At 41.0% G+C, this 12,191-nt stretch overlaps 1 protein-coding gene across 9 annotated transcripts in view; it reads left to right on the top strand.

Moving 5' to 3' along the window:
- Window positions 1–12,191, top strand: part of fat3 (FAT atypical cadherin 3) — a 657,225-nt gene that overhangs the window by 568,647 nt on the left and 76,387 nt on the right. For all 9 annotated transcript variants that reach the window (XM_033022431.1, XM_033022433.1, XM_033022434.1 and 6 more), the window contains one exon: window positions 10,823–11,212. In XM_033022431.1, the coding sequence (XP_032878322.1) occupies window positions 10,823–11,212 (390 nt within the window). The remainder of the gene's footprint in view (window positions 1–10,822; window positions 11,213–12,191) is intronic.

Here is a 12,191-nt window from a genome sequence, read left to right as displayed (position 1 = left end):
CTTATTGGAAGTAATAAAGTAAGATAATGTACTACAAGATTAATCTAATTTCCTTCTGTCTGAACTTTTCTCCCTCAGTTTGTACTGCTTTTCATTACTACTCTTCCTTTGACAAGCACTCCTCACTCTTTCTACAGCCATCCTCCATTAAGAGACATGATTCACTTTTCATTTGATTGAATGACATTTCTTGAAACCTCAATTTAACTTCTCAGAAGACACATAATTTCAACTGCATATACACACAATTTGAGGTGTAATCAACAGGAGTTTGAGGGCATATAATAGGCAATGGTTCTAAGCAGCTGGGAAGAAGTGATGACAGCTAAACCTGTAAGGAGCTCCCTGGGTAATTACCTCTCATCCATAATGCAGGAAAGAGTCAAATCCCCACAGCTGAAGTTTGCAGCTGACCAACAAAATAGCTCATTCTTACCGAGTGCAAATCGCCTGAGGGCAAATGGCTGCACATATTTTACTCCATGTCTACTGGAGAGCCTCTGCACAGCAGCAGTTCATCCTAGGCGTAAATTCCGCTATGCGATGTGAGGCCAGAATTGAATTTGAATAGAATTTATTTGCCACACAACCAGGGTCGGTGGAATTTGGGTTGTCAGCAGCGGTACAATAATAAAGAACACACAACCACAATAAAAATGTAACACAAACATCCACCACAGCATTCATCACTTTGGTCGAAGGCACAGAACTTGGCCAGTCCTCCTCCATTTTCCCCCGTGGTTGGGACCTCCACCCTCCGCAGTCATTGCTGCGGGCGTCCAGATGGTAAGGGACAAAGTCAAAGTCAAGGTAAGTCCAGGATCGGCTCTTCCCCACCGGAGACCGCGGCTTCAGGTTAGAGTAGGCCGCAGGCCGGCGGTCGAAGATTTAAGGTTCCCGCCGCGCCGCAGCCAGAAGCACCGCAGACCGCAGGGCCGATGGTCGAAGCTCCCCTCCAGGGGTGATGGTAAGTCCATGCCACACCTGCGGTAGAAGTTGGCCGCGGGCCGGCCGTGATGGCTTCTTCTTCCCCCGGGTCCCCCACGAGGGATCCCGGGCTGCGGACGCCGCGCCATCTGGAGCTCTGCAGACCGCGGCTTCAGGCTGCCGGCTGCCGCGGGCCAGCAAAACAGGGCGCTCCCCTCCAGCGAGCCCCAGCGAGGGCTCGCCCGCTCCACGCCGAGAGTCCACGCTGTGCCCGCCGCTGAAGCCCCCGGGCGCGTCTCCGGAAAAGGCCGCGCCGATCCTCGTTGTTAGGCCACGGGGGAGGCGACCTGGAAAAAGTCGCCTCTCCGTGGAGGAGGCGACCGAAGCGGTTTCCCCCTTACCCCCCCACACCACCCCCCACACAAGACACACAAAGGAACATTAAACAAACTTTAAAACATACTAAAAATTGAAAAGACTAACGCGCTGCTGACAGGCGCAGCCGCTGCAGTGCCCCCTACGAATATGTAGCTTGAGAAATGCCAGATAACCAGAGATAACCAGAAACTGTGAATTTTGAAATGTTCCAACCCCAAGAAACATGCACAGGCAGTTAACACTGCTGCAAATCCTTAGTCATTAATAATGCTTGAGAAAAACAAAATCAACATCCACCTCAATTGAAACAAGTTGAATAATATAAAATAATTGGTTATAATTTAAACCTATTACTCTCCATATAAGTGACCAGAGGAGTGCTTTCTGTGCATGGTGCTGATTGTTCAGGTCAGGTCCACAGTGTAGGTGAGGGGAATTGCTGCTGCTTAATGATAGACTTCACCGTCGTTCTGTGGAGCAGAACCTCATGAGGAGGCCAACATCAGAGTACTGCCAGGACAATTCTGGCAGGCACATGTGAGTAGATTTGAGCCTTTGCCTTTCTAAATGTGGATTTCCAACTACTGAATGTGGAGACCGGCTACAATTAAACACAGGGGCACTGTTAAAATCTGAGCCAATAATCTTTCTTTTATATCTTCTCAGGGCTTTAAAGGCTTTGTTTTAATTTTTATATGGTTGCATTAGTGGTGACTAGTGTCAAATGAAAATCACACTCCTGCTATGCCAGATGTACTGTTTTTATCGCCATATTTATCGAGAGTTCAATTATTTGATACTATTTCGAATTTTACTTTGTTGAGAAAATAAAGTACATCATTAATTGCCCATCCATGCAGTTTTGAAAAATCAATATTAATAATTGGATTCTTAATAACTTTTAGATTGTCATCTCTGTGTGGTTTCTTTATAAGCATTCTAGTGAACCACTTATGCCATTTATATGCATCCATGCATGTTTTGGAATGAGCATCCTTACTGTGTGATTGTCTCTCTCGTTCTGACTTCACTGTGTCTCTCTACACCCATGTTTACCTTTCATTTTGGCAAAACTGAATTGTTCATTGGATATTCTTCTGCAAAAATGTCTTGCAGCCTTTCCATACAGTATGGATTTGCAACAAATCCAGAACAAGAATAGTGATGAAAGACTTAGGAAACAAGTCAGGTCATAAATAAAACATGAGGTTAAACAAAGCTGAAATGCTGAATTAATGGTAATCTGCATTTTTTAACAAGTGCACGAGGCAGGTGGAAGGCACACATGAACTACGTTAGTTGATTTCCCTTTTAACACATATATTAAAACCAATCTTCAACAGACATTTGTTTGTAGACTATAAATTCCGCGAAGCTGTGTTAATTCAAGTAATTACATAAGAATAAACTCCATCTTGTATGCCCCCAATATTTTATATAATACACCGGTAGTTAATACTCAAGATTTTATTTAAACTTGTAATTAAACATATTAAAACTTGAAGTTAACTAATGAAGCAAATAACTTCAGAGGCTCGAAGTGGGGTGGGAGGAGGGTGTCCCCCCTCCCATTGGTACAGGGCTTTGGCATTTTTCAGCTTGAAATTGTGCAATATGGTGCATACTGTAGCGAGTCATTTAACTCTTGAATGCAATATATATGCTTTAAATTGGATTAGCTATGAATAAGGTTAGACTAAATTAAAGGTTCAAAGGTTCAAAGGTTGATTACATTCCACAGTAGAGCCCAGGCTCTGTTCAACACGTGCAGCACATGACTGATCTTAGTATATTCATGTATGGAAATCAGATTATAATCAAACACGGCCCGTGTTGACCAACCTGGGTCTCACTGCACACCTGGTGCTATTCCTGACCCTGACTCCAGTTGCATATCTTCTCTCATTCCTGACCCTGAGTCCAGCCTTACACCTGCCCCCCCCCCCCCTCCCCCCTCCCCCCCTCCCCCCCCTCCCCCTATTCTACGCTGATCATAGCTGCTTACTTGCTTAGGTTCCCAGTGCTGAACACTCCCCTGGTCCAAGTTTTGACTGCACACCTAGTACTATTCCAGACTTTGACTCTGGATGCACACTTGGTCTTGCTCCTAGCCCCTCTGCACTGACAATATATCTGGCCCTCACATATAGCCCCAAATCTGACCCCCTGGACTTAACCTATTACGTTCAAGTCCACAGGTGCTTATCTAAAGCAGTAATCTTTTATGGGGCACTTCACAGACCAAATTATCTATAACAAAATTTGCTACATCCATTGGCTTCCTTGTTATCTCACATGCTAGTTACTTTGTCAAAGAAGACATCAATTGGTTGAACACAATTTATCATCCATAAAATTATACTCAGCTGTATAAGTATTCTGTTACCATTTGTTTCATTTTCCTAACAAACTGTCCTGAAGTTATTTTCACCCCCAATATTTTCAGTATTTTGCAGTACCTCTTTCCGGGTTTTTTCCTCATACCCCTTGATTTCATTAGCCCCAAGAACTAAATGTTACTCTCTCTTAAAAACATCCAGTGAATTGGCCTGCACTGCCTTCTGTGGCAGAGAACTCCACAAATTCACAACTCTCGGCGTGAAGAAAGTTTGTCTTCATCTCAGTCCTAAATGGCCTACCCTTTATTCTTAAACTGTGACCCCTGGTTCTAAACTCCCCCAACATTGGGAAAATTTTTCCTGCAGTTACAGTAAGTGAAAATCTAGCAGACAAACAGGATGCTTTCTCCAACCACCTCCCATTTGAAGGGCACTATCTTCCACCATTTCTACCCAGTGCTTGGTACTTACTTCCAGCAGCCATTGGTTGTCCTCCAGGATGCACCGAGCCGCAGCCTGATCCATGCCGGTCACCTGGGCGAATTTGGCACAGAGACTCTCACGACAGCAGCGTGAGACAACATCTCTGGAGAAAAAAAATAGGTAATGTTTCGGGTCAAGACCCTTCTTCAGCGATGTTGCCTGTCCCGCTGAGTTACTCCAGCTTTTTGTGTCTTTGGTTTAAAGCAGCATCTGTAGTTCCTTCCTACACATTGGCCTAAATTATGCCTGATTCATTGTCATTGTGAGATAAGTTGAACAGTCCTTGTTTCAGTCCAACGCTGGCCTCCCTCATAAACGTTTTCTCAGGCACATCGACAACTTTGGTGGTGCTTTCGGCACCCGTATGCAACTTGAAAAATGTTACTGTCAGCTTCCACCGTGCACTGGCTCCTCCTTTATTGGTTTGGATTTCTATGTCTCCATCCCAGGACAGTGAATAATATTCATTACAAGCCACGGACCCCACAGCTCTCTCAACCATACCATGCCTCCCATGCAGATGCCATTCCATCCGCTCAGTTCCACCATTTCTGCTGTATTTGCTTTAATGATGAAGCATTCCACACAGGCGCCTCTGAGATGTCTTTCTTCTTCTTGTATCATGACTTCCTCTATCACAGATCCCTCAAGCGCATCTCATCTATTTCCCCCACCTCCCAAAGAGAACAATGATAGACTTCCCTTGGTCCTCATCTTCTCTACATGCAGTGGATCAAGCTTTGTGATTTCCATCACATTCAACAAGATTTTATTCATAGCTGTACCTTCCATTTCCCTTGCCTTCCAACTTTTCCAAAGTGACCATTCCCTTCATGACTCCATGGTCCCCCCTCATCTCTGTCAACCACTTAACCACACAATCATAGGAGATACAGCTCTTGCTTCTTTACCTTGTCTCTTCCCATCATCTACCTACCCAAACGGTCCTTCTAAGTGAAGCAAACATTCATTTGCACTTTGTCCCATCTAGTACACTACATTTGGTGTGCACAGTGGAGTATCTTCTACATTGTTAAACTAAATGCATATAGGGTGATTATTTTGTTGTTCACCTGTATTCATTTACCAAGGATAACCCCGAACTTCCAGATGCCTTTCACTTTAATTCTCCATTCCTCTCCCATGGTGAACTCTCTGTGGTCTCCTAAACTACACCAATAAAGCCTGAGAAACAACGTGTCTTTTTTTTTTAGAGCTACAGCATGGAAACATGCCCTTCGGCCCACCAAGGCCATGCCAACCATCGATCACCAGTTCACACTAGTTCTATGATATCCCATTTTCTCATCCACTCCCTACACACAAGGGGCAATTTCCAGAGGCCATTTAACCTACAAACCCACACATCTTTGGGATGTGGGAGGAAACCGGAGTACCCTGAGGAAACCCATGCAGTCAGAGGGAGAATGTGCATCTTCACACAGACCGAACCCGAGGTCAGGATCAAAACCGATCTGTGAAACTGGATCAGCAGCTTGGACATGTTGCAGCCTTCTTAACTCGATACTGAATTCAACAATTTCAGATACTGACACTTTTTATGTGTCAGTATCTGCCAGTGCTGCAAAAGTTTATTCATCTGCATTGTTAACCCAGTTTTTCTTTCTCCGTAGACATTGCTTGATCTGCTGTGCTTTTCCAGCATTCTCTTTCTGGTTTGCACAACAGCTCTGACCTGCATTGCACAGTTTGAATATGCCCCCTTGTTTTAACTTTATCCAACTATGTTCATTAATCTCGCAACTTGTCGGCACTGTGCACAACATGCTCACCTTGGCAACACTTTCAAAGCTATTCTTCTGTCCCTTCTCTCCCTGCCCCAACCACTTTGCAACCTTGAATTGTTCTCCCACTTTTCCAGTTCATATGCAGGGTTATCAATGCAAAATATTTATTCTGTTTAACTGTCTACAGATGCTGTCTAATATTCAAAAGCTTCCACCTTTTCTCTGATTTTAGCATTTGCAATTCCTTGAATTTTAAAATGTGGGGAATATTGGTGAGTGGAGAGTTAGAATTGTGATTATATCGTTGGAGTTGAGTCCTTCACTGACTAAACAAATAGAGGGTTGATATTTGATTTGCCATCACCTCTCTTGTTCCTCCTCTTCCACTTCCTTTCCTTCTTCAGTGGTTCCCAATATGGCTCCTGGCAAGTGTTGATCCTTCATTATGGCCAGATTGTAGATGTATATTGTAATATGTCATTAACCCCTCTCATCCAGTACTCTTTTTGAATTGCTCTGGTGGCTCAAAAACATTGGCATGATAGATTGCCACGACACAAATGCATTATGATTACTGCATTAAGTGAAGGCTTGTGCGCTATTCCAGTCATAGCTAAATAGACAATAGACAATAGGTGCAGGAGTAGGCCATTCGGCCCTTCGAGCCAGCACCGCCATTCAATGTGATCATGGCTGATCATCCCCAATCAGTACCCCATATCCCCTGACTCTGCTATTTTTAAGAGCCCTATCTAGCTCTCTCTTGAAAGCATCCAGAGAACCTGCCTCCACTGGCCTCTGAGGCAGAGAATTCCACAGACTCACCACTCTCAGTGAGAAAATGTGTTTCCTCGTCTCCGTTCTAAATGGCTTACTCCTTATTCATAAACTGTGGCCCCTGGTTTTGGACTCCCCCAACATCGGGAACATGTTTCCTGCCTCTAGCGTGTCCAAGCCCTTAACAATCTTCAAGGGAGTGGAAGCCTATTTAGTTCCATTTAGGGCAGCATTGATGTGAGGTGTCCATAAAGCAATGTATGGGTAATCGTTAGCTCTGTATACTAAGGAGATGCCTAATATCTTAGCAATGTCACAAATGCCCCCCACTTGCTAATCTTTCAGGTAGCTCTTCTTTGATACACTTCTTTGTGTAACTAAAGTTTGCAAGCTCTGAGAGTTTGCAAATATCTCCAACTTCCACCTGGCATGAGCCGAATGCATATTAGTTCATTACCATGGTTACATGCTGCCCATAACTTGTTTTCAAGTTGAAGATTTAACTGCATTGAATTGTTAGCAAATTTCATTGAGTACATCATGGTGAAAGCGCAGCTATTTTGAAGTTTAGGGATTAGCTTCTATTTCCATCACAGCCGATGTTGCTTCTCACCCTCCCACACATCCTCTCCCTCCACCAGCAGCTCCTTTTATTCTGGGTGTTGCCTGCTCATTCTCCCCGTCATGGTACATTGCAAGAATACTGTTGACTAATGTTCCCGTGTTTGTGAGCAACTGCTTTGTGCAGAAGCAACACAGTCAGCAAAATCTGTTTCAGCGGCAACTCGTCATTCCTGTCAGCAACACGAAGCAACTACAGTAAACATATATATAATTGTGACTAGTTGCAGGATGCCAACCAGCATCTAACCTGAAATTCTGCATAATCCCTGTGAATGTCATGTGGGAAATCTGGTCCTTCTTGATGTTGAACGTATTCAGCTTCATGAGGTTAAGAGAATCTAGTGGCTGGATAGTGTCTGAGGAAGGGTCTCGACCCGAAATGACCCGACCTGAAACATCACCTATTCCTTTCCTCCAGAGATGCTGCCTGGCCCACTGAGTTACTCCAGCTTTTTGTGTCTATCTAGTGGCTAGAGAGTTGGGCTTACAAAAAGCAATGCTGAGGTCGGATCATGCATGCTGATTGATGTCTATGCTTTGCTTTGCTCTGCTCTTCTAGCAGAAGTGCACCAATATGGTCCTCTGTGCAATTCACTCCACAACTGTGAATGTATACTGCAGCTGGCTCTTCAAAGCTGAAAGGGCACTTACAACATCCACAAATGTCCACTGGTGATTCTAAATGTTGCCTGGTGATCCGTGTTGAGTGTTTGCTTGCCTCCTACGCATTGTACTAAGGCTGGTTTAGAAAAATGTAGCAGACTTTAAGCAAGAACAGCAACGTAGATAAGAGTCAAAAGTAGACAAAAAATGCCGGAGAAACTCAGCGGGTAAGGCAGCATCTATGGAGAAAAGGAATAGGCAATGTTTCGGGTCGAGACCCTTCTTCTGACTGATGGGTGGGCATGAAAAAGAGATGTCAAAATAATTGATGAAGCTTTTGGCAGTGCTGTAGATATGATGGTGCAGGAAGCAATCATTTCAAGGTTTTAATTTCCTTAAAGTAAGGTTACAGACCACATGGTGGCACAGAGGTAGAGTTGCTGCCTTAGAGTGCCAGAGACCCTGGTTCGATCCTGACTCTGGCTGCTGTCTGTACGGAGTTTGTACATTCTCCCCGAGACCTGTGTTTAATTTCCCTGGGTGCTCCAGTCCTACCACACTCCAAAGACGTACAGATTTGTTGGTTGATTGGCTTTGTAAAATTGTAAATCAGTTCTAGTGTGTGTAGGATAATGTTAATGTGTGGGGATCACTGGTCGGCGCGGACTCGGTGGGCCGAAGGGCTTGTTTCCACGTCATATCTCTAAACTAAACTAAAAAAGAGGGTTTTAGAGAAATTATAAATGTACACCCAGCAAAAGTAACTGATATTTTACACAATTTGTATTTTTATGCAGAATGGAAAATGATAATTGTTCCAGAGTAAAATAACAGAGCACTTTTCAAATATATGCAAAAATAGGAACTACCAATTTTACGACTCTGTACATAGAGTAGCAATGTTACAAAATTTTGAGATTTTAAAAATCAAGTCTGCAATTTATCCCATCAGATAAAGCATAAAAATAAGTTTAATTTGACACCTAATTCACTTTCATATCTCAAGTATTTAAAAAGTTATGGCCATTTTCATACTGGGAAATGAGCATCTTGTTCCCTATTGATTTTCTATGGACATAACAAAAAAGCTGTGATCGTGAACAGTCAAAAGCCCATAACTTTCTTAAAAATTAAGAGAACTGAATGAAATTTTCAGTTATCATAGATTGAAGCATTCTGAAACAAATATAAAATAATCTTACTTGGATGACCTGAAATTAAAGCATATAATTAGTTAGTTACCTAATTGTAGCTAATTTCAGACTTCAATTACTAGATCTAAACATCTATCCATTTCTTAATAAATGATTAACATTTTTAAATAGCCTAAATGTCCAAATAATATTCACAAATAATTCACAATAAAACATGATTTTAATATCTCATTTACATTAATTTATAGACCAAATGGAAGGAATTTAGTGTTCAATTGCTGTAAATAAAAGTCCATTTAAATCAGCTTTCTAGTGGGATCATGTGAACGCGCTGGTTTAGAACGTTCACATTGCGGTAGATTTGTGCCCCAAATGCCGAGAAAAATACTGCGGGATATAATGGGCCCAAAATGAGCTACTCGCAATATTAAACTTTGTATAAAGGGATCTTAAGAAGCCCTTTTTAATGTAAAAATATACAGCTTACCTTCTATTATTTGCTTTATGAGACCCTGCGGTTGCTGGTGGTCGCGGGTTTAGAGATTGATTTTTAAACTACTATAACTATTATACGAGGCCTTTAAAACTAATAATAGCTTTTGCGACGGGGTCTTTCAGCGATTTTTCGTTAATAATTAACTAGGCTGAACATCTTCGATTTGAACAGCCTAGAGAAAATCGCGTTTTAAACCCGCCCCCTCTAAACGGCGCCAAAATCGCGCACACCCGCAGCGACAGATTTTCAGCGATGCTTCAGGTAGGCTTTGCAACATACCTACATAGAGCAGAAAGATGTCACCAGCTGCTGAACTCTCAAAATATAAGTTAACAAGGTTAATTTTACATTTGTTTTACAGTGCTTGTCTTCTACACGTGATCACTGTACATTGTTATTCTTCTTCATAGTTTCTGGTCTTTATTTAAGACTAATCCAAATCCATGGCAATATATATCTGCATGTTGTAGCATGTAGAATGTACTGTTCCCTATCTGGAAGAAATTGCTATGTCAACTGCACAATGTAGTGTGAAGTATAATATCTCCATACTATTCATTTTATGCTGTATTTTATATTTCTCTCAGTTATTGACCTTCAGCAAGCAGAAAGCTGACCATTTAAATTATTTACCCATTTTCGTAAACTCATTATTAGAAAGAAGAGATCAGCTGAATATTATATACAGAGAAAAATACTTTCTATCAGATATCCATATCCATTCATGCAGTAGCCTTCGCTAAAAGTAACAGATAGCATGATATAATGTAGAATGACAAGCTGCATTAGACTTCAGTTAAGAATGACTCTTCGTCCTGCATGAGCTATTTCAATATGAATTCCTTGCACATACAATTTTGAACCAAAGCCATTGAGTTTCTGTAATAATGTTTGAAGTTGGCTGTTTTATTTTCCGTTCTGTAATTTCCTGTCAATATTAATGAGTTTATTCTATGGAGCTTCCCCTTAGATGTTATTATTTGGTGTTATAATTTCAGCTGTGGGAACCTCAAGTGCTGAATGAGAAGCATGCAAGGGGATAAATAATTCAGAATTTCCACAACTCAGAAATGATATGTGCTACTCAAGTTTCAAAATAACTATTTCATATAGTAATAAATATGAAAACATAATTGTATATCATCTATTTTATGAGCACAATACTTTAAATATGGTGTGAAAATCTAAACCATGGGTATTTATTTGCTGACAGTATATTTTAGTTCTGCTAATTGAAAATATTCATATTGAAATTCAGTAACAGATTAAAATAATCTTTGGTTTTGGAAACAGGCCCAAACAGAAATGTGGAATACACTCTTGTTGACTCTGCTGATGGATTTTTTTCGATTGATAAATATTCTGGAATCATCAGCCTGGAAAAGGCACTGGATAGAGAGCAACAGGCATTGTACAACCTCACAGTCAGAGCCACTGACCAGGGAACAACATGGAAACTCTCAACTTTTGCCACAGTCACCATCATTGTGCTGGACATCAACGATAACCCGCCAGTCTTTGGGAGACGAGACTATCTTACCACAGTGCCTGAAGATGTAGCCCTGGGTACTGAAATACTGACTGTCTATGCAGCGAGCAAAGACATTGGTGCAAATGCAGAAATTAATTACAATATTAGATCTGGTAATGAACATGGGAAATTCAGAATTGATCCTCGGAAAGGTAAAATAAAAATCACCTCTTCACTGAATTAAGTATCAGTTTAATGTTACACTAGTCCATCACATGCTTTTGATTTAGTGGCCAGGAATTTCATTAAACTATTAAATATATTCCATATTTGAGTGAAATTTACTTGCCAAATATTTGAAAAGCCAAGGCATTTTGCACAAGACAAATATATATTTTGTGAACTTTTCTGTTCATTAGAATATTCTAATTGTTACCATGAAAATAATTGACTTGCATTTACATAATTAGTAAAACTCCACAAGTATGTATTACATTTAAAATGGCATTTTACACTGTAGCTAAGAAGTTGGGGCACAATTTCATATGAATGAATGCAAATTCAGCAAATAATTAAGAAGCATGCAAGATCAATTACCTTTTCTTAAAATTAACATCATGTTCTCAATAAAATGCTTAGAACTTTTAATTGGAAATACGTATTGAGGTTTTTAGAACCAAGATTAGTTGTATCCATCATGTTCTCTTTGCGCATATTTTCTGTAAACTTGTAGTTAAATTATCCTGATTAGCTTTCAAGCATTTGCCATTGCATGGAAGCAAAATAGCATGAACCACGGAATTAAATGAAGACACTGATATTCTCTTTTACATCTGTTCATGAGTTTCTAGTTGAATGTGGGTCCATGGCAGAATTGGACAACTATTAGGTCCATAAATGATCTTAAGCTGTGGAAAATGAGCAAAAGCATATTGCTGTATTATTCTTTTTAATACTGTGGCATTCAAATGAATTCAACCCATATTGTCCCAGTAATAAATGACAGATGTAGAAGAGAAATGGTGGACATTTAAAGGGGAAATTTTAAGAGTACAGAATCTTTATGTTCCTGTTCGGTTGAAAGGAAACAGTAAAAATTGGAAAGAGCCCTGGTTTTCAAGGGAAATTGGACATCTTGTTCGGAAAAAGAGGGAGATCTACAATAATTATAGGCAGCATGAAGTAAATGAG

Source organism: Amblyraja radiata, chromosome 6 (assembly GCF_010909765.2).
Source record: "Amblyraja radiata isolate CabotCenter1 chromosome 6, sAmbRad1.1.pri, whole genome shotgun sequence".
Classification (NCBI taxonomy): domain Eukaryota; kingdom Metazoa; phylum Chordata; class Chondrichthyes; order Rajiformes; family Rajidae; genus Amblyraja; species Amblyraja radiata.
The sequence above is the reverse complement of the archived record's forward strand: the minus strand, read 5'-3'. Positions and strand labels throughout refer to the sequence as shown.